The sequence below is a fragment of the Somniosus microcephalus genome, chromosome 9 (genome assembly GCF_052327205.1).
Source record: "Somniosus microcephalus isolate GS21.2 chromosome 9, FLI_Smic_1.0, whole genome shotgun sequence".
NCBI classification, from domain to species: Eukaryota; Metazoa; Chordata; class Chondrichthyes; order Squaliformes; family Somniosidae; genus Somniosus; species Somniosus microcephalus.
This window is the reverse complement of record NC_140995.1, coordinates 177,997,795-178,024,201: the sequence shown is the minus strand read 5'-3', so window position 1 is coordinate 178,024,201 and position 26,407 is coordinate 177,997,795. Positions and strand designations below refer to the sequence as shown.

At 45.3% G+C, this 26,407-nt stretch overlaps 1 protein-coding gene across 1 annotated transcript in view; it reads right to left on the bottom strand.

Annotated features, from left to right (window-relative positions):
- The window catches only part of mdn1 (midasin AAA ATPase 1), a 197,742-nt gene that overhangs the window by 67,917 nt on the left and 103,418 nt on the right, over nt 1-26,407 (bottom strand). The window contains exons 56-62 of the mRNA XM_085997622.1: nt 25,228-25,438; nt 18,838-19,063; nt 17,216-17,345; nt 15,464-15,637; nt 11,378-11,592; nt 3,310-3,700; nt 234-343 (exon numbers count right to left, since the gene is read on the bottom strand). Coding sequence (XP_085853748.1) covers nt 234-343; nt 3,310-3,700; nt 11,378-11,592; nt 15,464-15,637; nt 17,216-17,345; nt 18,838-19,063; nt 25,228-25,438 — 1,457 coding nt within the window. The remainder of the gene's footprint in view (nt 1-233; nt 344-3,309; nt 3,701-11,377; nt 11,593-15,463; nt 15,638-17,215; nt 17,346-18,837; nt 19,064-25,227; nt 25,439-26,407) is intronic.

The following is a 26,407-nucleotide window of genomic DNA, read 5'->3' as shown; positions in this document are numbered from 1 at the left end:
CATCGTACTGCCATAATACAGCCAGGCACATTCTTACTGGGGACAGTGAATCACAGGGTCAGTCACTCAACCTGCTCAGCTACACCCACAGGCAACCTGAAACAGGTATTCAAGCCAGTCTGCATGACTGGAGAAAGCGTAGGGCCCGAGAGACCACAGAAAGGAAGTTGTGGATTAATGTAAACACTGATCTATGCAAGAAGATTGGCTGAGAGATATATTTAATTAGGCACCTAATTCGGGGATGACAATGCCTGTTCTCTCCTTCCTGTAATAGTTCTCGACCAGTCAATAACTGTTCAGACAGGCTCCGGCTCTTCCACTCATTCTGCAATTGTTGCAACTGGGAAGAAAAAAAGCTACTATTAGTGGACAACAACAACTTTATATAGAAACATAGAAGATAGGAGCAGGAGTAGGCCATTCGGCCCTTCGAGCCTGCTCCGCCATTCAATGAGATCATGGCTGATCATCCAAATTCAGTACCCTGTCCCTGCCTTCTCCCCATATCCCTTGATCCCTTTAGCCTTAAGAAATATATCCAACTCTTTTTTGAATATATTTAATGAACTGGCCTCCACCGCCCTCTGTGGCAGAGAATTCCACAGGTTCACCACTCTCTGGGTGAAGAAATTCCTCCTCATTTCAGTCCTAAATGGCTTACCCCTTATCCTTAGACTATGACCCCTGGTTCTGGACTCCCCGGCCATCAGAAACATCCTTCCTGCATCTAGTCTGTCCAGACCTGACAGAATTTTATAGGTTTCGATGAAATCCCCTCTCAATCTTCTAAACTCGTGAATATAAGCCCAATCGACACAATCTCTCCTCATACGTCATTCCTGCCATCCCAGGTATCAGCCTGGTGAATCTTCGCTGCACGCCCTCCATGGCAAGAACGTCCATCCTCAGGTAAGGTGACCAAAACTGCACACAATACTCAAGGTGCGGTCTCACCAAGGCCCTGTACATCTGTAGCAAGACATCCTTGTTCCTGTACTCGAACCCTCTTGCTACGAAGGCCAACATACCATTTGCCTTCTTAACCGGCTGCCGCACCTGCATGCTTACCTTCAGCGACTGGTGCACAAGGACACCCAGGTCTCTTTGCACTTCCCCTTCTCCCAATCTATTGCCATTCAAATAATAATCTGCCTTCCTGTTTTTGCCACCAAAGTGGATAACCTCACATTTATCCACATTATAGTGCATTTGCCATGTTTCTGCCCAATCACCCAACCTGTCCAAATCGTACTGGAGTTTCCCCGACATCCTCCTCGCAGCTTACCCTCCCGCCCAGCTTTGTGTCGTCTGCAAATTTGGAGATATTACATCCAATTCCCTCGTCCAGATCATTAATATATATTGTGAACAGCTGGGGTCCTAGGACCGATCCTTGCGGTACCCCACTAGTCACTGCCTGCCACTCGGAAAACGACCCGTTTATTCCAACTTTTATAGCATCTTTCCACAGGTTTATAGCATCTTTAACATAGCAAAACATCAAGGCAGAGACAACATCAATGATAATGGCCCAGAAATTCAGGTCGGGGGCTTCCCGCGGGTGCAAGCCCCCGATCTGCACTTACCTTGCGCGCCGGCCGTTGAGCTGTAGGGCCCCGTGGAATTCCGATCCGGGGCCTGGTCCAGCTGCTGGCGCGCAGTGCTTGCGTATCCCAGGGGCGCAGTTAGTTCGATGCGTCCCCTGGGATCACGTGGGCCATGGGCAGCCAATCGGAGCAGGGAATGCGCCATAAGTCTGACAGGAAGTGCTGTCAAGACTTATAAATAGCACTAAATCTTCAAATAATTTTTTTTTTTTAAATCACATTTTTAAAATAAACTATAAATTACATTAAATAACTTATAAACAATTTAAATTTTTGAAAAAAATAATTTTATATTCTAATGGGGCTAAAAATAAACTTACCTTGCTTTAAAGTATTTAAAAATAATAAACCTGTGGAAAAAATGTTTTAATTTTAATTAATTCACCACTTACCTTGTAAAAAGCAGGCCTTACGCCTGCTTTTTACATTTCTAAATTCTGCAGGCTTACCCTCCCGGAGAAACCTGTAAAAAAAAACTAAGTTGCGCAGCCTCTCCTGCGCACACGTTCGACCTCTGAACCTCTTCGTTCAGAGGAACGGAAGTGCCGGTTTCCCGCGCATGCGCAGTGCATGCAGGAATCCGGCACTTCCATCGGGCCTACGGGTGAGTACCCAGTGCGTAATCACCTGTGGAGACCTGAATTTCTGGGCCAATAAAACAAAAACAGACAGCTAAATATCTGCTTTTACCAAACTATTCAACCACGCAGAACATAACAGGAGCTACGGATCTCAATACGCCTGAATCATTCACAAGTGTTTTCCAAGTGAGTTAAGAGCAGTGACTTCTGGCAAATGAACTTCAATATAGAGAAGTGAACATTTTGGTAGGAAGAGTAAGGAGGCCATATACTCCTTGGAAAATAAGTGTCTAAATGCAGTAGAGCAACAGAGGGATCTGGGGGTACGTATACACAGTAGGTTAATAAGGCCATAACAAACACAAACAAAGCACTGGGGTTCATTTCTAGAGGGAGAGAATTGAAAAGCAGAAGTTATGTTAAACTTGTGCAGAACCTTTGTTAGACCACACTTAGAGTAACGTGAACCGTTCTGGTCTCCATATTATAAAAAAAAACAATATACTGGAGAAGGTGCAAAATGATTTACTAGAATACCAGAACTGAGAGGTTACACCCATCAGGAAAGATTGAACAGACTGGGTCTCTTATCGCTAGAAATAATAATTTGTCTATCAATTTGAGTAAACTCACATAAAGGACCAAAAATGAGATAAACTTGCAGATGGAGCAGGCTATAAAGACAAAGCAACAGCACACAGGAGGACCACGGCTTTAAAGGCACAGGAATAACAACAGAAAACGCTGGAAACACTCAGCAGGTCAAGCAGCATCCATGGAGAGCGCTCGAGAGGGGACGGTCAGAGGGGATAGTGAAAACATGGCAGGGGCCGAGACTGGAAGAAGGGATGGGGTCAGAGATTTCCAGCATCCGCAGTAATTTGCTATTGGTTAAGGCACAGGAGTCCGAGTCATTGGGGTAAATGCCACAATGTTGCAGCATCACAAATGCTCAACATCTCAAAGGGCATTGTCCTGTTGATTCTCTGGGCTTAGCCTAGTGGTGCTTGCAGGTGCAAATGAAAAAATATCAATATTGTTGGGACAGGAATTAATTTGTGACAATCACCTGTTCCAGTAAGTGAACAATGACAAAACAAAACACCACGAAGACTGACCTCCTCATTGGCGTAATTCAGCTTGTACAACTTTTTGACAGCCGGATCAAACTTGGTCTGCGGTGTCCAAATCTGAATCTGTAGCAATCCCAGGTTTACCCATACACAGCCACTCTGGGCCTGCTCCGAAAGGCTTCCAAAGTCCTTTTCTTTACCCACAAACTCCTGTATGCAGGTCACAAGAAGTGAAACAACATCTTCGGGCATTACTCCCTGCTCTGCAAGGTCGCTGAGCAAACTCTGAATATGGCGACTGGCGGTGCTATCTTTGTCGAAGGCAAGTTGGTCACATGTCTCTAAATATTCCTCCTGAAGTTCTCTTGGCAAAAGATCCTTTATTGCATGGAGCTGTTTCAGTAACAATATGCGCTGCAATCTGGAATCAGTGAACCTGCAAACAAAACACCAAATCCTCTCTTGAAAGTTTTTCAAAACTTGCAAATTACATTTGAAACTACATTATTTAGTCCTTAAACTTAGTTTATAGCGTATGAATTCAACAGCCATGTTAAAAATGTCTGCAGAACAAGTGCCCGTTATTACTATCGATGTTCATTTTCTGATCAAAAATAAAACCCACAAAAACACATTAGGCAGAGAGCACTAAAGTAAGAAATGCTAAGGTGGGGGTCAAACTAAGAGAATACAGGGTGGTCGAAGATGGGTTTACAGTGTATGTATGTGAACGCACAAAGCGTAGTAAACAAGGTAAGTGAGCAGCAGGTACAAATAGCCACATGGGAATATGATTTTGTGGCAGTAACTGAGACCTGGCTCAAAAAAGGGCAGGATTGGGTATTAAATATTCCTGGTCATAAGGTGTTCAGGAAGGAAAGATAGGAGGTGGTATGGCAGCATTGGTTAAGGAGGATGTTACAGTGCTGGAGAGGGAGGATGTCCTGGAGGGGTCAAGGACAGAATCTATATGGCTAGAGTTAAGAAATAATAGAGGTGCCATTACACTACTAGGTATATTATATAGACCACCAAATATGGAGGAGCAAATTTGCAGAGAAATTACAGAGAGGTGCAAGAACTACAGAGTAGTAATAATGGGGGACTTCAACTATCCTAATATAGACTAGGATCACAATAGTGTAAAGGACAGAGAAGAGGAAGAATTTATGAAGTGTGTTCGGGAGAACTTTCTTGATCAGTATGTTTCCGGCCCAATGAGGAAGGAGGCATTGCTGGATCTGGTTCTGGGGAATGAAGTAGGTCAAGTGGAGCAAGTGTCAGTAGGTGAACATTTAGGGAACAGTGATCATAGTATCATAAGGTTTAGATTAGTTATGGAAAAGGACAGGGAGCAATCTAGAGTAAGAATGTTTAACTGGGGGTGGTGGGGGGGGGGGGGGGGGGGGAGGCCAATTTCAGTGGGATGAGAACGGATCTGGCCCGGGTAAACTGTAATCAAAGATTGGCAGGCAAAACTGTAATGGAACAATGGGCTGCCTTTAAAGAGGAAATAGTTCAGGTACATTCGGACTAGGGGGAAAGGCAGGGCAACTAAAGTCAGGGCTTCCTGGATGACAAAACAGATAGAGAATATGATGAAGCAGAAAAAGAGCGTGTATGACAGATGTCAGGTTGCAAATACATCTGAGAATCAGGCTATATATAGAAAGGTCAGAGGAGAAGTGAAAGAGAAAATAAGATGGGCAAAGAGAGGGTATGAGAATAGAATGGCAGCCAACATAAAAGGGTAATCCAAAAGTCATAAATAGCAAAAGGGTGGTGAGGAGAGGTGGAGCCGATTAGGGACCAAAAAGGAGATCGATGCATGGAGGCAGAGGTTATTGCTAAGGTGCTAAATGAGTACTTTGTATCTGTCTTCACCAAGGAAGGGGATGCTGCCATAGACATTGTGAAGGAGGTGGTAGTGGAGACACTTGATAGGATAAAAATTGATAAAGAGGAGGTATTAGAATGGCTGGCTGTACTTAAAGTAGATAAATCACCAGGAAATGATGGGATGCATCCTCGGATGCTGAAGGAATTGAGGGCGGAAATTGCGGAGGTACTGGCCATTATATTCCAATCCTCCTTAGATACGGGGGAAGTGCCAGAGGACTGGAGAACTGCAAATGTTACACCATTGTTCAAAAAAAGGGTGTAAAGATAAACCCAGCAACTACAGGCCAGTCAGTTTAACTTCAGTAGTGGGGAAGCTTTTAGAAACAATAATCAGGGACAAATTTAAGTCACTTGGATAGGTGTGGATGAATTAAGGAAAGCCAGCACGGATTTGATAAAAGGCAAATCGTGTTTAACCAACTTGATCGAGTTTTTTGCTGAGTTAACAGAGAGGGTTGATGAGGGTAATGCAGTTGACTTAGTGGACATGGATTTCCAAAAGGCGTTCGACAAAATGCCACATAATAGGCTTGCCAGCAAAGTTGAAGCCCATGGAATAAAAGGGACAGTGGCAGCATGGATACGAAATTGGCTAAGTGACAGGAAACAGTGAGTAGTGGTGAACAGTTGTTTGTCAGACTGGAGGAAGGTATACAGTGGTGTTTCCCAGGGGTCAGTACTAGGACCACTGCTTTTCTTGATATATATTAATGACTTGGACATGGTTATACAGGGCACAATTTCAAAATTTGCAGATGAGACAAAACTTGGAAGTATAGTGAACAGTGAGGAGGATAGTGATAGACTTCAGGAAGACAGACAGGCTGGTGAAATGGGTGGACATGTGACAGATGAAATTTAATGCAAAAAAGTGTGAAGTGATACATTTTGGTATAAAGAATGGGGAGAAGACATATAAAATAAAGGGTACAATCCTAAAGGGGGTGCACGAACAGAGAGACCTGGGGGCATGTGTGCACAAATCGTTGAAGGTGGCAGGGCAGGCTGAGAAAGCAGTTAAAAAAGCTTACGGGATCCTGGGTTTCATAAATAGAAGTATAGAGTACAAAAGTGTGGAAATTATGAAGAACCCATATAAAACACGGTTTTGGCCTCAACTAGCGTACTGTGTCCAATTCTGGGCACTGCACTTTAGGAAGGATGTGAAGGCCTTAGAAAGTGCAGAAAAGATTTGAGAATATAATTCCAAGAATGAGGGACTTCAGTTACGTTAATAGACTGGAGAAGCTGGGGCTGTTCTCCTTGGAGCAGAGAAGACCGAGAGGAGATTTGATAGAGGTGTTCAAAATCATGAGGGGTCTGGACAGAGTAGATGGAGAGAAACTCTTCCCATTGGCCGAAGGGTCGAGAACCAGAGGACACAGATTTAAGGTGAGTGGCAAAAGAACGAAAGGCAACATAAGAAAAAACTTTTTAATGTAGCGAGTGGTTAAGATCTGGAATGCACTTCCAGAAAGGGTGGTGGAGGCAAACTCAATCTTATCTTTCAAAAGGGAATTGGATAAGTATCTGTAGTAAAAAAGCTTACAGGGAAAGGGCGGGGGAGTGGGACTAGCTGAGGTGCTCTCGCAGAGAGTCAGCACGGGCTCGAATGGCCTTCTTCCGTGCTGTAACCATTCTATGATTCTATGATCTAGATCAGTGAACAGTCCCACATCTGCACTGCTTCCCGAATAGTAACAAGTGGTGAAGTGGGTTATGACACTTGCACTGGGTTTTGTATCATCCTGAGCTAAATTACAACACGGGTCCTAGAGTAAAAGGACAACGCACTAACCCACTGTGCCACACAGTATGTTACTTCCTTATGCCCACTGTGAACAGAAGTACGCTAGCCGAAACTAATTTCAATTAGGACCCTGGATAATTATCTGAAAACACATCCCTCATCCTGCAGCACAAAATTCACATTAAAAAAAAATGCACACCATGAAATGGTTTACAATTCTGCAAAAACTGGGCAACTTCACTTGGAGACCTCTGAATAGTTGGCGACAAAAAGGACACGGTTATGGGGACTGAGGCAGAGGGAACTCAAGGATACATTGAGCAGCTACACTTGGAGCTGCTCTGCCCGAGTTTATTATTGGGAGCGAAGCAGATGTTCAATTCCCCAACAAAGTCATCCTCACTGTAACAGAGCACAATCTTTACAACAAATTGGCTTAGTGCAAATCAACATGAACTAAAAAGAAAGCCAACAATTCCAGAAACTTTATTTCTGTACTTAATAGGCCCTCTCCTCTAGGAAAGAGTGATCATAGCATGATTGAATTTGAAATTCAGTTGGAGGGGGAGAAAGTTGTATCTCAAACCAGTGTCCTGATCTTAAACAAAGGCAATTACAGTGGCATGAGGGCAGAACTGGCTAAAGTGGGCTGGAAAAATATATTGAAGGGTTGAAATGCAGTGGTGGACATTTAAGGAGATATTTCATAAGTCTCAACAAAAATATATTCCAGTGAGAAAGAAAGATTTTAAGAGAAGGGAGCACCATCCGTGGCTAACTAAGGAAGTAAAGGATGGTGTCAAATTGAAAACGAAGGCATACAATGTTGCCAAGATTGGTGGGAGGCCAGAGGATTGGGAAATTTTTAAAAACCAGCAAAGGATGACTAAAAAAATAAAGAGTGAAGATGAATTATGAGAGTAAGCTGGAAAGAAACATTAAAACAGATAGTAAGCTTCTACAGGTATATAAAAAGGAAGAGGGTAGCTAAAGTAAACATTGGTCCCTTAGAGGATGAAACTGGGGAATTAATAATGGGAATGGGGAAATGGCAGAGACTCTGAACAAATATTTTGCATCTGTCTTCACAGTAGAAGACACTAACAACATCCCAATAATGGATAATCAAGGAGCCACAGGGAGTGGGGAACTAAAAACAATCACTATCACTAATAAAATAGTACTCAGTAAAATAATGGGACTAAAAGATGACAAGTCCCCTGGACCAGATGGCCTGCATCCCAGGGTCTTAAAAGAAGTGGCTGCAGAGATAGTGGATGCATTGGTTGCAATATACCAAAATTCCCTGGACTCTGGAGAAGTCCCAGCGGATTGGAAAACCGCTAATGTAACACTCTTATTTAAGAAAGGAGGGAGACAGAAAGCAGGAAACTATCGATCAGTTAGCCTAACATCTGTCGTTGGGAAAATGCTGGAGTCCTTCATTAAGGAAGTAGTAGCAGGGCATTTGGAAAATCATAATGCTATCAAGCAGAGTCAGCATGTTTTTATGAAAGGGAAATCATGTTTAACAAACTTGCTGGCGTTCTTGGAGGAGGTAACGAGCAGGGTGGACAAGGGTGAGCCAGTGGATGTGGTGTATTTGGATTTCCAGAAGGCATGCGATAAGGTGCCACATAAAAGGTTACTGCATAAGAGCTCACGGAATTGGGGGTAATATATTAGCATGGATAGAGAATTGACTAACTAACAGAAAGCAGAGAGTCGGGATAAATGGGTCATTTTCTGGTTGGCAAACGGTAACTAGTGGGGTGCCACAGGGATCAGTGCTGGGGCCTCAACTATTTACAATCTACATTAATGACTTGGATGAAGGGACCGAGCGTAGTGTAGCCAAGTTTGCGGATGATACAAAGATGGGTGGGAAAGCAAGTTGTGCAGAGGACTCAAAGAATCTGCAAAGGGATATAAACAGGCTAAGTGAGTGGGCAACCATTTGGCAGATGGAGTATAATATGGGAAAATGCAAGGTTATACACTTTGGCAGGAAAAATAAAAAGCAAATTATTTAAATGGAGAGATTACAAAATGCTACACTTCAGAGGGACCGGAGGGTCCTTGTGCATGAAACACAAAAAGTTAGCATGCAGGTACAGCAAGTAATCAAAAGGGCAAATGGAATGTTGGCCTTTATTTCAAAGGGGTTGGAGTATAAAAGCAGGGAAGTCCTGCTACAACTGTACAGGGTATTGGTGAGACCACACCTTGAGTACTGCGCACAGTTTTGGTCTCCTTATTTAAGGAAGGATATACTTGGATTGGAGGCAGTTCAGAGACACTTCACTAGGTTAATTCCAGAGATGAGGGGGTTGACTTATGAGGAAAGGTTGAGCAGGCTGGGCTTATACTCATTGGAATTTCGAAGAATGAGAGGTGATCTTATTGAAACATAAGATATTGAGGGGGCACGACAAGGTAGATGCAGAGAGGATGTTTTCCCCCTCGTGGGGAAATCTAGAATGCGGGGGCACAGTTTTAGAATAAAGGGTTACCCTTTTAGAACCGAGCTTTTTTCTCGGAGGGTCGTAAATCTGTGGAATTCTCTGCCCCAGAGACCTGTGGAGGCTGGGTCATTAAATACATTTAAGGTGGAGATAGACAAATTTTTGCAAGATAAAGGAGTGAAGGGTTATGTGGAGCGGGCAGGGAAGTGGCTTTGAGCCCTAAATCAGCCATGATCTTATTGAACAGGCTCGAGGGGCCAAGTGGCCTATTCCTGCTCCTATTTCTTATGTTCTCCTTCCATGGAATAAGGCAACAAAGTCAAAACTGAAGTTGTTTGTTAATTTTTTGCGGCACATCGGACGGTTGAGAAGCAGTGAAGCATAAAGTTACTTTTTAAAAAGTGACACTGATGTACAAATATACCTTTGAATTTATCAATGCCTGTAAAGTTAAACCCCCTGGGGATTTACAATTCACTCTAGCACCCTAATACAGAACAATGAAAAGGTCAGAGCTTGCAGCCGCATCAGAATCTGCCAATCAGAACCTAGCAGTTTACCTCGTTTCACCCTTCATTTTCCACTGGAATCTTGTTGCAAATTTCAAGCTGTACTGCACATCTGTTAGCAAGACCTTTCCTCTACAGCTAATTTCAGATTGCAAGTCAGAACAATGCTCGAGCCAGCCTTAACTGAAAGTTAACTAAGCGCATAAGGTTAGTGTCAGAAGAAGCAATGCAGACCAGGGAAGAAGGAATTTTAAAAATGTATTTCCTATTCCCTCACTGGATGATTTCTCTGCACCACGCACATCCTGTGACTAAAGCAGCAGGCTGGACACCAGGGCCTAGATTTTCAGTGTGCCGTGAGGCAGGCTTATAGGCGGGCTGGGGGCAAAAATCCCGAATTCGGGGGTCCCGACACCATCCCGCCCAAAACCCACCTACACACAAGTTTCAGAGGAGACGGGTACCCGCCCACCGGAGGTGGGAAGGGATTAGTGCCAATTAACTGCCTGTTAACAGGTAGTTAACAGGCAGTTTTTAGCCTAATCCCTATTTTGAGGGGTGTCGTGTGGGATTCCCGACGGCTCCAAACCACGCCAGGTTAGAGGACTTGGAGGGGTCGCGATGTCGGTGTTCAGGTGAGTGATGGGTGCATGAGTGCAAAGGTAAGTGTGTTTGGTGTATCTAAAGTGTGTAAAGAAGTTTAAATTACCTGTACTTACCTTAACAGCCTTTCTTCCTGTAGGCGTCGGGAGTCCATCACTCAGCCGGCACTGAAAGCAAAATGGCTGCGATCTGTCAAAAGTGACAGCCTTCAGCTTTCAGTGCCGGTGACAGTTCTAACTGAGTCTGTGTAGAAGGACTCAGGTTAGAAGTCAGACTGTCAGTGTTTGACAGCTTCAAACAGCTGTGAAACACTGATATTTCATCAGTCAAAAACTCTTAACAGATGAAATTTCAGTCTGTGACGTCACCTGTTGCCAGGTGGCCCTTAATTGGCCTGCTGAGCCCGCTGGGCGGGTTCAAGGAGGTCAAATCGCGTGGATTAGCCGGACATCGATGTAGGCGGGACTAAAACCCAAAAGTTGTAGTCCCACCTCCTTCCCGACAGCTTAATGAAAATCGACTCCCAGCTGTCTGGCTTCTCCTAATGCCCCCTAGTGGGTGTTCCGGGGGCGACTTTCCCTTTGACTCCCCCCCCCCCCCCCCTTCCTTGTAGGAAAGCACCTGGCTTCCACTAATGGCATAGCTGGGATTGGGAGTTCATCTAAAAAGGAACAGAGACACACCCTCACCAACCATTGTGGGAGATTTATTTTTACATTAAATTTTCATCCCAGTTCAGTTATTTGTTCTCATCAACTTTGCGCTGAAGCACCTTTGAAAATATCCGAATGAATGAAACCATAATAGGAACGCTCATGTTATTTTCAAATAATTCTTCCGATGTAAAAGGAGTCAGAAGTAAAGATGCTATTTCTGTGACATACCTGAATTCTGCAAATGAACCAACAGCCATGTTGGTCCACAACGCCGAGCTGACTTCCTGTAATTGTTGAGTCCGCTCCAGCCACTCTCCCAGAGTCACTTGGGACGCCATCGCCACACCAATTCCACCGACAGCCCCAGAAGTGCTTTGATTGCTGTTGATCAGAATCTCGAAGAAACATTTTGACTGGACAGCTCTACACAAAATGCCAGGCCCCTATCGGAGGAAAACAAAAACACTCTCTGGTCAATAAGCACATTTGCAAAAACTGGTTTCAATTATCATGCAATCATTACAATTTGATTATATTGTTATTGCACAAGGCTCCCTTCTGTTTAAAAAGACAGTTTTCACTTTCTTGCACTCCCTCTACAACGCACCATCTGCAGCCTTCAATGTCCATCACCAAGAGTGGCTCAGTAGCACCACTACTGACCGAGCTGGCAGAGTCCTGAAGGATATAGCTGCCAGTCTGGGCCTGCGACATGTGGTGAGAGAACCAACACGAGGGTAAAACCTACTTGACCTCATCCTCACCAATCTACCTGTCCATGACAGTATTGGTAGCAGTGTCATTGTGGAGACGAAGTCCCATCTTCACACTGAGGAGACTCTCCATCGCGTTGTGTGGCACTACCACCGTGCTAAATGGGATAGATTCAGAACAGATCTAGCAGCTCCAAACTGGGCATCCATGAGGTGATGTGGGCCATCAGCAGCAGCAAAATTGTATTCCGCCTCATTACAGCCTTGGTCCAAACATGGACAAAGGAGCTGAATTACAGAGGTGAGGCGAGAGTGACTGCCCTCGACATCAAGGCAGTATTTGACCGAGTGTGGCATTAAGGAGCCCTAGTAAAACTGAAGTCAATGGGAATCGGGGGGGGGGGGGGGGGAACTCTCCATTGGCTGGAGTCATACCTAGCACAAAGGAAGATGGTTGTGGTGGTTAAATGTCAATCATCACAGCCACAGGACATCGCTGCAGGAGTTCCTCAGGGCAGTGTCCTAGGGCCAACCATCTTCAGCTACTTCATCAATGACCTTCCCTCCAACATAAGGTCAGAAATGGGGATGTTCGCTCATGACTGCACAGTGTTCAGCACCATTCACAACTCCTCAGATAATGAAGCAGTCCATGCCCGCATGCAACAAGACCTGGACGACGTTCAGGCTTGGGCTGATAAGTGGCGGGTAACATTCGCACCACAGAAGTGCCAGGCAATGATTATTTCCAACAAGCGAGAGTCTAACCACCGCCCCTTGACATTCAACAGCATTTCCATCGCCAAATCCCTCACCATCAACATCCTGGGGGTCACCATTGACCAGAAACTTAACTGGACCAGCCACATAAATACTGTGGCAACAAGAGCAGGTCAGAGGCTAGGTATTCTGCAGCGTCTAACCTCCTGACTCCCCAAAGCTTTTCCACCATCTACAAGGCACAAGCAAGGAGGGTGATGGAATACTTTCCACTTGCCTGGATGAGTACAGCTCCAACAACACTCAAGAAGCTCGACACCATCCAGGACAAAGCAGTCCGCTTGATTGGCATGCCATCCACCACCTTAAACATTAACTCCCTCCACCACCGGCGTACCGTGGCTGCAGTGTATACCATCTACAAGATGCACTGCAGCAACTCACCAAGGCTTCTTCGGCAGCACCTCCCAAGCCCACGACCTCTTCCACCTAGAAGGACAAGGGCGGCAGACGCATGGGAACACCATCACCTGCATGTTCCCCTCCAAGTCTCACACCATCTTGACTTGGAAATATATTGCCAACCCTTCATCGTCGCTGGGTAAAAATCCTGGAACTCCCTCCCTAACAGCACTGTGGGAGTACCTTCACCACACGGACTGCAGCGGTTTAAAAAGGGGGCTCACCACCACCTTTTCAAGGGCAATTAGGGGTGGGCAATAAATGCTGGCCTTGCCAGCGACACCCACATCCTATAAACAATTTTTTAAAAAGCCAAGACACCAGGCAATCCCCGTCAGCACTATTCCATGCACTACCTGGAGATCAGGAAACCCACAAAAGGATTGCAGATACAACACCACATCCCACCACACTGGTGCTCCATCAGATCAACTTTTTATATATATTGGCCCTGACATTGCAGTGTCTGCCTGAAATTGAAAGGCCCCGCAACCTCCAGATTTGTGCATGCGCTAAATCTTGCCGTCTGTCAAGGTACACCTCGACAGATCATCTGAACCGCCTGAGAAATGAGTATTGCTGGCGCAGAGTTGGGCTATTTGTCCAGCTGCCCAGCAATTGCCCACGCAACTCTTACAGCTGGTAAAAGCAGGCGTAGGGCTTGCTTGCATCAGCATGAGGGTATATAAGGCTTAAATAAAACATTTAAAAATCCAAAATTATGCACACTTTAAATGAGTTTATGCAAATATTGGCCCAGATTAAAATTATCAAAAAATTTAATTTTTATTGAGGTTGGTGCAATGAAGGAATAAAATTGCAATTCAGTACATTGTAGAATTATTAGAATTCTGTACACTATAATTATTTGGGGATTCCATTGCATATCATTAGGGGTTCCCTTCGTAAGTGATTGCAATGGAATCTTCCTTTGTCATTGGTGGACCGGGCCCATGTGATCCGAGGGACGCTTCCAAACCACCTGCGTCCCTGGGATCAGTGGGCCTTTACACTGCCATCCGCCTGGAGGCCCGAGATCGTAACTCTTTGCAGCTTGGGTGCCCGGAAGTACTTTTGGAACTGTTTCGCAAGTCGGAGGCGTACTCCAGCGGTAAGCCTCCGACCGCAATTTCTAAGCCATTATGTCTTGTCTTGAACATAAAATAACACAAGGTGCTTCAAAGGCAGCATATGGAAAACAGAAAATGTGAGGTTTGCAGTGGCGATCAAAAGCTTGGGCAATGAGAAGGGTTTTGAGAAGGTTTTTTTGTTAAAAATGTAGGAAAGTGGTAGAGAGACAGAAGTGTTGAAATAGGGATTCCAGAGGTTGGGACTCAGCAGCTGATGTTTCTGCTGCTAATGGTGGGGTGAATCGAGGAAAGGGTGCACAAGGAGGGCAAGGCTGTCGAAGACTTGAAACCAATGACAAGGAGCCAAGGTGGGTCAGCAAGGACTGGTGTGATGAGTCAGTGGGACATGATGTGTAGCAGAGATCTGGACAGTTGGAATTCATGGAGGATGCAGGCTGGGCGATCGGTAAGGAGATTATAACTGTACAGTCTGGAGCTGACAGTTACATACAAGGGTTTCAGCAGCAGAAAAGTTGCAGAGGTTAAAGTAGGTGGTCTTTGTGATGGGGGGGGGGGGGGGGGGGGGGGATATGGGGTCAGAAACAAAGCACAGGGTTGAACAAAATGCTGAGGTTGCCAACAGTCTAGTTCAAAACAAGCAAGTGGCCCGAAAAGGGGATGGAAGTAGGGGAATGGAGTGGAGGCTGAAAACGATGGCTTGTCTTCACATTGTTGAGCTGGAGGCAGTCAAGACTCGCCCATGACTGGAAGTCAGACAAGCAATCAGACAGTATAGAGTCAGTCAAGGGTCAAGGTGGAACTGGATGTCACCAAACATGTAAACGCTGGCCTTGTGCCTGGAAAGATGATGCCACCAAGAGGTTTCATGTAGGTAAGAAACAAGTGGAGGCAAAGGATGAATCCTTGAGGGACTTGAGACAATAGTGCAAGATGGGAAGAGAAGCTGTTGTTGGAGATCCTTTGGCTACATTCAGACAGCGAAGAGCAAAATCAAGTGAAGGAGGGGTGGAGCAACAGAGGGGTAGCATGTGATCAATCGTGTTAAACGCTGCAGGGGAAGAGTAAAGATAAAGCACCATGATCATGTTTGGACAGGATGATGTTGTTCACTTCACATAATAGGCATCATTCCCTAAGTCCAGGGCTTGATCGTCAGACATTGCTGCTCTTGAATACACAGTTTGGAATTACAGGTTTAATATGAGCATCATTTGCACAACTATTCTCTTACCAACTCTCAGTGCACACACTATTCATTTTGATAAGCTGCAATAATATAAACTTAATGCCCATACAAGTTAATTAACTTACAAAAGAAAGAAACAAACCTTTAAGGATTTGTCCATAATAATAGTTTCCATCACGTAGTCATCTCCTATGGACACTGGGGGTTTCCATGTCAGCCAATAGTCGGGATCTGTTGTCACTGAACTAGTCCAGAACGCTCCAAATACAGTCAACATCAGTTCTGAACACAGCAAATTTAATTCTTCAGGAGAGAGCTGGGATGTGAGAAACACAAGTAGATTTTAGAAGCTGAATCTCTAAATCGTTTATGTGCACATGCCCAAAGATATAGATATATATCTATATATTTAAATCTATATAGTGAAGCATTTTTACTAACCTGGCAGGGTTACATTGGTTAGACAGTAAGAGACAGCACTCTGGATGCCTTGAACACTAGAAGTTCCAAGAATTAATTTGCTAGATAACATGCCAACTGGACAGTGATGATCCAAACTCAAAATTATTCAACTGGATATTGTGGTGATAAGTGAATCAGCCAGGTAGCCAAATTTGCGAGATCGTCAAGGTTAGAATTGAAAAGTAGGGAAGTTATGCTAAACCTGTATTGAACCTTGATTAGACCACACGTGGAGTACAGTGTACAGTTCTGGTCGCCATATTATAAAAAGGATATAGAGGCACTGGAGAGGGTGCAGAGAAGATTTACAAGGATGGTAGCAGAAATGCGAGGGTATACCTATAAGGAAAGGATGAACAGGCTGGGTCTCTTTTTCTCTTGAAATGAGAAGGCTGAGGGGTGACCTAATAGAGGTCTTTAAAATTATGAAAGGTTTTGATAGAGTGGATACAGAATGTTTCCACTTGTGGGGAAGAGCAAAACTAGAGGCCATCAATATAAGATAGTCACCAAGAAATCCAATAGGGAATTCAGAAGAAACTTCTTTGGGTAAAGAGTGGTGAGAATGTGGCACTCGCTACCACAGGGAGTGGTTGAAGCGAATAGTATAGATGCATTTAAGGGGCGGTTAGATAAGCGTATGAGGGAGAAGGGAATAGAGGGTTATGCTGATAGATTTAGGCGAGGAAAGACAGAAGGAGGTTCGAGTGGAGCACACCGGCATGGACTGGTTGAGCCGAATGGCCTGTTTCTGTGCTGTATATCCTATGTAACTGATTTACTTCATAACACTAGAAATCTTTTCCATTATGGCTACAGTGCAGCAATATGATGGAAAACAAATTAAAACAGGAGGCAATGTTTCCCTCCAATCAATTCAGGTCATTCCATAACTAACACAGGATGTCTGTGCTGATGTACTGTGACTATTAGCAGGAGTCCGACCCTTTAATTAGAACAAAGGGTGCTTCAATGACCAACAGCCTCCATTTTAATTATCTGTTATCATCCAGATATATTTACACAAAAAGGTATTCAAACTTGTGTGGCTTTTCTTCCGTGAGATGCAAAACATCAATGCGGGAGAACTAACACTTCTCAGAACCTAATCACGGACATCAAGAACTTCCAGGTCCGGTATTGTACAGCCAGATGCAGAGTAAAGTTCCAAATGTAACACAAAGCACCAAGCTCATGCTCACAAAAAAGGTGCGTTTCCCACCCCCACCAACCCCCCCACTCGCCCCGTTCCCCCTCCTCTCAAAAATCCAGCACTACAATGTGAACCATTTCTACACTGCATAAAGGGCCAGGACAACCGGTCCCATCAAGTGAAACAAAATGCTTCTTCTGATGCCCAGGTAAAGATAAGAAAACATAATTATATCAGAGTGTTTGAAAGTGGAATTTGGCCAGTTGTTTCTGTGCTCACCTCATCAACCTGTGCCAAGTACCAGAATCCGCGAAGATCTCGAGGAGCAGCTGGAGTTGATCTCAAGCAGAATGTTAGTAACTGATGAAGTTCAGCACGCACCACTGGCCGAGCTGGTTTAGTCCTGCTGCTGTTGGAGATAACACATGTAGAACTTTAGTAATAACAGAAAAGGCTGGAAAAACTCAGCAGGCCAGGCAGCATCCATGGAGAGAGAAACTGAGTTAACGTTTCAGGTCTGGGACCCTTCATCAGAACTGGAAAAAGCTGGAGATGTAACAGATATTAAGCAGGTGCAGAGACAGGGGGGGGGGGGGGGGGAAAGGGGGAAGAGGAATTGAAGGAACAATCTGTACTTTTGTAGGAGGCAGGAAAGATAAAATGTTGCAAATGGGAATGGAAAAAATCATACAGCATGAAAAATGGGGGCAGGGGTTATCGTTTGAAATTGTTGAACTCAATGTTGAGTCCAGAGGGCTGTAAAGTGCCTAATCGAAAGATGAGCTTATGTTGAGCTGCATTGGAACAGTGTAAGAGGCAGAGGACAGAGATCAGAGTGGGAGTGAAGCGGTGTCACTGAGTTAATGGTGAGTGTTGGTGCTTCCCTCCAGGAGGAAGACAGGGCGGGTGGTGAGGAAGGGGTAGAATTACGTTTTCCACCTTGTGTCTCAATACAGCTAAACGCACAACCAGGAAAAAACATGGGAGTGGAGAGAGAATTAAAAAAAATAGAAGGGAGATTATCCTAGCAAAAAAAATTATCTCCCATGCTTTACAGTAAGTCAGTTTCAGTGCTCTGCAGAACATTTTTATCCACCATTTTGAAAGTCCTATTTGATTTATAACTTTGAAATTATAGGCAATCACAACTCAGATGTTACTAAATCATATGATTGTGAGGGCTGCAAGTGCCCATAATTTCCAATTTAAACCCCTAAAGGGTTTTTCCAATTGAAGGATAAAAGCTATTGCATATTTTTTTTTTAATGTAATTGGAGCCCGTATTGCACATTTAAAGAGGACCCATCAGCTTGGGGTGGGAGTCCTTGCTACCTGCAATTTAAAATTTGAGTCTGCCAGATCGGAGAGGGAAAGGAGTGGGCAAGACCCCCCCCCAGATCGGAGAGGGAAAGGAGTGAGCAAGACCCCCCCCACCAGATCGGAGAGGGAAAGGAGTGGGCGAGAACCCCCCCCCCCCCCGCCAGATGGGAGAGGGAAAGGAGTGGGCAAGAACCCCCCCCCCGGCCAGATCGGAGAGGGAAAGGAGTGGGCAAGAACCCCCCCCCCGCCAGATCGGAGAGGGAAAGGAGTGGGCAAGTACCCCCCCCCCCCCCCCGCCAGATCGGAGAGGGAAAGGAGTGGGCAAGAACCCCCCCACCCGGCCAGATCGGAGAGGGGAAGGAGTGGGCAAGTGCCCCGCTCCATTTTAACTGGAGTGGAAATCAAGGCCAGTGCATCATTTGACTTACCGTGAACTATGGAAGATGTACTTGTGGTAATAAATTCCCTATTGGCTGGTTTACCATCAAGTTTCCTCTACCTCCCTGCAGCCTTTTGGTTTGTAGCAGTTAATGGGAAGTAGGTTTAGCAGCTATTTAAGAAACTCTCTTTCTTTTGCTTACCTAGAGACTAATGATAGATCCAGCAGGTCTGCCAGCACTTTAAACTTGCAGAGTAATGCCAGATACTCCAGTGCAGGCCACAGCTGAACCCTGCTCGATAACTGAGTCAAACAGGCTCCATCCAGCTGAGGTAGGCCTGCCTCGAGGCCTTTGGAGTCTGAGGAGTTTAGAAGACCCTGAGATTTCATCGCTGAAGTTTGGGAGTCTACCAAACACTGCAATACATCTGTAACAAAACAAAGTACATTATGCCATAGCTATTTAAAATTAACAGCTAATTGAGCATCATTCATTTCAAAAAAACATTTGTAGTGTGGATTTAATTTATTTTTAAATATAGGAAGTCTCAGAATTCAGATGACTTGCTTGCCCCTCATCAACGAGCCTTTCAGCCATGATATACCAGTCTTCTGGAATTCACTTGCCAAGTCTCTACCATTGTCACCTGTCTTCAAAGACCTCTTTAAAAACCTACATTTCTGACCCATGTCTTTGATTTAGCCATTTACATTCCTAAACTTTGTGCTTGGCCTCACCCTCTTTCACTTGTAAAGTGCTCTGACCACTATTTCATCTGAGGAGTGCTATATAAATGAGAATTATTACTGATTGGCCACTTGAGAGTTGTGTCTCTGGGGGTAAAATAAAGTCCAGAAATTATCTGGTTCTTGCCTCTTGAATCTCACAGCCTACCTACTAATAACAAAAACAAGTTGACAATATTTCCTAGAATAGTCCTGGTCTTCAGCGTAGGAGTTACAGTAAGCAAGCTTAAAGAGCTGAACAAAATGAAGAAACTGTTAGATGACATACTGCAGGTACAGTGCTCCTAGTTCACAAAAGTAGTGATGTAGCGTGTATAAATGAGCACTCCCATCCAACTTTGGGGAAAAATGCAAGGTCTTGGCACTAGGCAGTGCATCTCTCCTCTCCCATTGTTTTAACACATCATTCTGAACCACCCCTTAGTCCTTTGACTATAGAAGGCAACAGGGAAATTAGAGATAGGCTTTTTTTTGGAAAACCATCAAGTTTCATCAGATTAAATAATTAAGACATAGGCTAAAATTTTTCCATTATGACAAAATTCCAAACCTATTTTTTAAGTTTGTTTTTGATATTTCAGCTGTAAAATTTATAAAAGGTGGTGAAGGATAATCTGTGCATTTTACTTGCTGGTTTGCTGTCTGAGAATTTTTCAATGTGATTGGCTGTCTAGCCCGCTTGATGACGACATCACTTGCTGGAACATTGGAGATCCCCCTGACTTGGCGCCAGAATCAAATTAACATCGGGAAAGGTGAAATACACGCCACAGAGATCGCTACATCTTTGTGGGCAGCTTTCTTAGAGGTCAGTGGCGAGCACCATCACTTCGCCACTGACCGCAAAATCCGAGCCAGTATGATTCCATTCTGTGAAAGGCAGAGCTCATCAGTAAACAGCCGTTGAAGCCATTTAAAGTGGTAGATCCATGAGCTGCGTCCACAGTACTCAAGACTGAATGCTTTGAAGACATATGACCAATACTATAAGAGGCATCAGTCAGCACGGTGAGAAAGAGTGTGCTGTAAATCGAGTCAGTCTGTTCAGTAAATTTGTATTCAGACTACTATCTTAAGGCATGTCATCTCCTGGTTGAACCAGACAATGAAAAGTGCCGTAGGGATCATCATATGACGTTAGAATGGTCCAATGCATTCTACCTTGTACTAGCTATTAAAATGACTTCTACCATCAACTCCAGGCTTCATATATAATGAAGAGCCCAAATCCTACCAAGAGGTTGAAATATACAAATTGAGTGGTGTTGAAGCAATCTAGTGGTTCCAAGAGTGAAACCAGGTCCCTGTAAAGGTTAGGTCCTGCAATGGCGGAGACTCATCTTGATCCATAACGAAGCTTGATCTCAATAGTAAACTCAAAACCAGCTGGACAGCAGCTGCAGTCTTAAGTTCCCATGAATCTTTCATCAATGAGGAGTGTAGAAGACTATGCCAGCTCACCACCACCTTCAAGGGCAATTAGGGATGGGAAATAAATGCTGACCGTGCCAGCAGCACCCACATCCCAGGAATGAATAAAAAAACAAACTTTCATCTAAACAAGTTTCCTGCTGCAGTACGAAGGCTGCCACTGCAAACAGACATCTTAGGTGGAGACGTCAGGCCAAGTGGAAGAGCCCTGTATGGACAATGAACTTCCTCTACATTAAGCCTCGGATGCAAGTTGTGGGGCTCTTGAATGCCAAAGTAAAGAAAGAACTTGCATTTATAAAAAGTGTTATTCATGACGTCAGGACAGCCCAATGAGTTACTTTTGAAGTGTAATCACTTGTAATGTAGGGGAAGTACACACCCTTGAGTTCTATTGCTATCTGCCAGTCATCTTAACACAATATCCAAATTATCTGCAGTATTATCCTAATCACCCCCTTTGGAATGAAGGGTATCAAAACACAACCAGAGCGGGACAAATATCCTTGCGGGGAGGTTTGCTAGCACTGTTTGGGGGGGGGGGGGGGGGGGCGTTTAACCTAACTTGGCAGGGGGATGGGATACAGAGGGGAGCTGAAATAGGGGGTGATGTGCTGCCAATTATAGAGAAAAAAACAAGTCAGCTTGGTAGTCAGGGCAAATATATAAGGGCAAGGCTGGATGGCATCTATTTTAATGCAAGGAGTCTTGCAAATAAGGTGGATGAACTGAAGGTGTTGATAAACACATGGGAGTACGATATTGTTGCTATCACGGTGACATGGTTGAGGGAGGGGCAAGACTGGCAGCTCAATATTCCAGGGTACAGAATCTTCAGGCGAGACAGAGGGGGAGGTATAAGAGGAGGGGGTGTCGCAATATTAATTAAGGAGTCAATTACTGCAGTAAGGAGGGATGATATATTAGCAGGTTCCTCTAATGAGGCCATATGGGTGGAGCTTAAAAACAAAAAGGGGGCAAGCACTTTGATGGGAGTGTACTATAGGCCTCCAGACAGTCAGGGGGAGATAGAGGAACAGATATGTAGGCAAATCTGAGAGAAATGTGCAAATAATAGGGTAATAATAATGGGGGATTTCAACTTCCCCAATATTAACTGGGATAGTCAGAGTGTGAAAGGCTCAGAGAGTGTAGAATTCTTAAAGTGCATCCAGGAGAGCTTTTTGAGCCAGCATGTAGAAAGTCCTACAAGAGAGGGGGCGGTACTGGACCTAATTCTAGGGAATGTGGCCGGCCAAGTGGAAAAAGTGCTAGTAGGTGAGCACTTTGGTGACAGTGACCATAATATGGTAAGATTTAAGGTGGTCATGGAAAAGGACAGGGATGGGCCGGAAATAAAGGTTCTAAATTGGGGGAAGGCCGATTTTAATAGGATAAGGCAGGATCTGGCCAAAATGGACTGGGATCAGCTACTTGTAGGAAAATCCGCATCGGAGCAATGGGAGGCTTTCAGAAGGGAGATTGAGATCATACAATGGCAACATGTTCCTGTAAAGGTCAAGGGTGGTTCCAAAAACCACAGGGAACCTTGGATGTCAGGGGATATACGAGAATGGATTAGGAAAAAAAGGAGGGCTTTTGGCAGATACAAAAGGCTAAAGACGGAGGAAGCCCTAGAGGAGTACAAAAAGTGCAGGGGGATACTTAAAAAAGAAATTAGGAGATCAAGGAGGGGCCATGAAATAACACTGGCGAGCAAAATAAAGGAAAATCCTAAGATGTTTTATAAGTATATTAAGGGTAAGAGGATAACTAGGGAAAAAATAGGGCCCATTAGGGACAAAAGTGGCAATGTGTGTGTGGAGCCGGAAGATGTAGGAGGGGTTCTAAATGAATTTTTTGCATCTGTTTTCACTATGGAGAAGGACGATGTAGACATAGAAATAGGGCGGGGGGACTGTGATATGCTTGAACATATTCACATCGAGAGGGAGGAGGTATTGGCGGTTTTAGCTGGCCTAAAAATGGATAAATCCCCAGGCCCGGATGAAATGTATCCCAGGCTGCTGTGTGAGGCAAAGGAAGAGATTGCGGGGGCGCTAACACATATATTCAGGACCTCTCTGGCCACAGGGGATGTGCCAGAGGACTGGAGAACCGCTAATGTAGTACCATTATTCAAGAAGGGAAGTAGGGAAAAACCAGGGAACTACAGGCCAGTGAGCCTAACATCAGTGGTAGGAAAATTATTGGAAAAAATTCTGAGGGACAAAATTTGTCTCCACTTGGAGAGGCAAGGATTAATCAGGGATAGTCAACATGGCTTTGTCAAGGGAAGATCATGTCTGACTAATTTGATTGAATTTTTTGAGGGGGTGACTAGGTGTGTGGATGAGGGTAACGCAGTGGATGTGGTATATATGGATTTCAGTAAGGCCTTCGATAAAGTCCTGCACAGGAGACTGGTCAAGAAGGTAAGAGCCCATGGAATCCAGGGTGCCTTGGCATATTGGATACAAAACTGGCTTAGTGACAGAAGGCAGAGGGTGATGGTCGAAGGTTGTTTTTGTGACTGGAAGCCTGTGGCCAGTGGGGTACCACAGGGATCGGTGCTGGGTCCCTTGCTGTTTGTGGTCTACATTAATGACTTGGATATGAATGTAAAAGGTATGATCAGTAAGTTCGCGGATGATACAAAAATTGGTAGGGTGGTAAATAGCGAGGAGGGTAGCCTCAGTCTGCAGGACGATATAGATGGGTTGGTCAGATGGGCGGAACAGTGGCAAATGGAATTTAACCCGGAAAAGTGCGAGGTGATGCACTTTGGGGGGACTAACAAGGCAAGGGAATACACAATGAATGGTAAGACCCTAGGCAAGACGGAGGGTCAGAGGGATCTGGGTGTGCAAGTACACAGATCCCTGAATGCGGCGGAACAGGTGGATAAGGTGGTAAAAAAGGCATCACAGAATCTACAGTGCAGATAGAGGCCATTTCGGCCCATCGAGCCTGCACCGACACACATCCCACCCCATCCCCACAACCCCACGTATTTAATCCCCTAACACTAAGGGTCAATTTATCACAGCCAAATCAACCTAACCTGCACATCTTTGGACTGTGGGAGGAAACCGGAGCACCCGGAGGAAACCCACGCAGACACAGGGAGAATGTGCAAACTCCACACAGACAGTCGCTCGAGGCCAGATTTGAACCCGGGTCCCTGGCGCTGTGAGGCGACAGTGCTAACCACTATGCCACCGTGCCCCCCTTGGGGCATATGGGATACTTGCCTTCATTAGCTGAGGCATTGAATATAAGAGCAAGGAGGTTATGATGGAACTGTATAAAACACTGGTTAGGCCACAGCTGGAATACTGTGTGCAGTTCTGGTCGCCACACTACAGGAAGGATGTGATCGCATTGGAGAGGGTGCAGAGGAGGTTCACCAGGATGTTACCGGGGCTGGAGCGCTTCAGCTACGAAGAGAGACTGGGCAGATTGGGTTTGTTTTCCTTGGAGCAGAGGAGGCTGAGGGGGTACATGATTGAGGTGTACAAAATTATGAGGGGCATAGATAGGATGGATGCTGAGGAGCTTTTTCCCCTTAGTAGAGGGGTCAATAACTAGGGGGCATAGATTCAAGGTAAAGGGCGGGAGGTTTAGAGGGGATTTGAGAAAAAACTTTTTCACCCAGAGGGTGGTTGGAGTCTGGAACTCACTGCCTGAAAGGGTTGTGGAGGCAGGAACCCTCACAACATTTAAGAAGCATTTGGATGAGCACTTGAAATGCCATAGCATACAAGGCTACGGACCAAATGCTGGAATATGGGATTAGATCAGACAGGGCTTGATGGCCGGCGCGGACACGATGGGCCGAAGGGCCTCTATCCGTGCTGTATAACTCTATGACACTGCTCCAGACGAGGCAAAAACCTTCAGTCCTCTTAAAGATTATAAAAAGTGGAAGTGGAGGTAGAAGCTCCAGTTTTCCTGGCCCACAGCGCAGAAATTGCCTCAGCTCTGGGACCAAACACTTCTTGGAGCAGGCGCACTAACAAACACGAAAAAAGCACTCCTCTGAATCTCAAGGGAGGCCCTATGAATTGAAGGGTGCAACCTTCCGACAGACTCTTTCACCCAAAGACAACATACTACCCTTCTTAAATAGAAAAAAAAAAGAGTACAGCTCCATCAGTATTAGCCAGAAAGCAACAATAGCACCCAGTACCTTTCTGTACCCTTGCCGATCTCCTTGCCTGGATCTTTGAATCCACATTTAAAACCTACTCTGGCACAAGAACTACTCCATCACCTTTAAATGGACATCAAACTAGGTGTTGAATGGGGCATGCAACTTCTTGATCATACCGAGATTAGATTTTAAATTGTTCGCGCGCAACATTAATTTAAGATATTCTAGTGCATTCGATTTTTTAAAAATGAAGCATACCAGTGTCAGACTCTGCGATGTGATTTGCTCGAAGTACGAGACCCCAAGCCAACAGCAGACGTTGCTTGATATTCCAATCAGTGGCAGCTGCTTTTATTCTATAAAGTTGCTCTTTCCAGGTCACGTCTGTCATTATTGGCCTCAGTGTCACCACATCCAGGACAGAACTGATTATCTTGAGTCTAGATGCACATTCCACAACAGATTCAACCTAAGGAGAAAAAGTATCTTACTTTTACTCAATGTATCTATATATATATATAAAGCGGCTCTTCTGTCTGTCCCGATGTCTGTCCGTTCTCTATACGTTTGAAAGTTACAGAGCGTACCGACGCGCGCGTCGCCTCAAAAGAAAGCTTGCGATTCCGTACCGGTCATAGGCGTATTTACGTTTCGGCCGGACAAAAACCGCGCCCACGGTATCCGAAAAACGTTCAGCCTTCCGCTCATTAGCATCTCATTAGCGACCGTGTGACGTCGAGGTCGACCAATCGGACGGCGGGTTCCTTCCTACAGTTGAGTGTCGAGTGACTCGACGATTGACCAATCCTACGCTTCGGTGACCTGACCGGTCGACCAATCGGTGCGTGGGTGGGCGGGCCTTATCCTTCTGAACTGAGGTGAGTGGCCGCCATCTTGATTTTTCACAATTTTTTCCCCCCACACTGTGTGTTAGGGAAGTAAGGTAAATATTTTAATGATGTGTTAGGGAATTAAATAACAATTTAATGGGGGGGGGGGGGGGGGGGGGGGGAGATAGAGCCTCGGGAAATCGCAGGGGCTGATGAGTTTTAAAAAAAGAGGCCGCCAGTTGCGCGGCCGCCTTGACGACGGCACGCATTCGCACAGCCCCCGTTACCCCGGCAACGGGGCACGCCGGCGGTCTTGCCTGCGCCGCCCGCACTGACCGCGCATGCGCCGCCCACAAGAGCCCGCTCCCGGCCGCCGCTCAGCGTTCCCGCTATCGCAACGGCACCGGACCTCAGGCGCTAGGCAGGGGGAGGGGCCGGAGAGAGGGACAGAGGGGAGCAGGGGAGGGGAGGGAGACAGGGGAGGGGAGGGATAGGACAGGGAGAGGACATGACAGGGAGAGGGGGGACACACAGGGGCAGGGAGACCAAGCGCCCCAAAATTGCCCTCGCAACGCGGGGCTCCCCAGCTAGTCAACATAGAGCCTCAC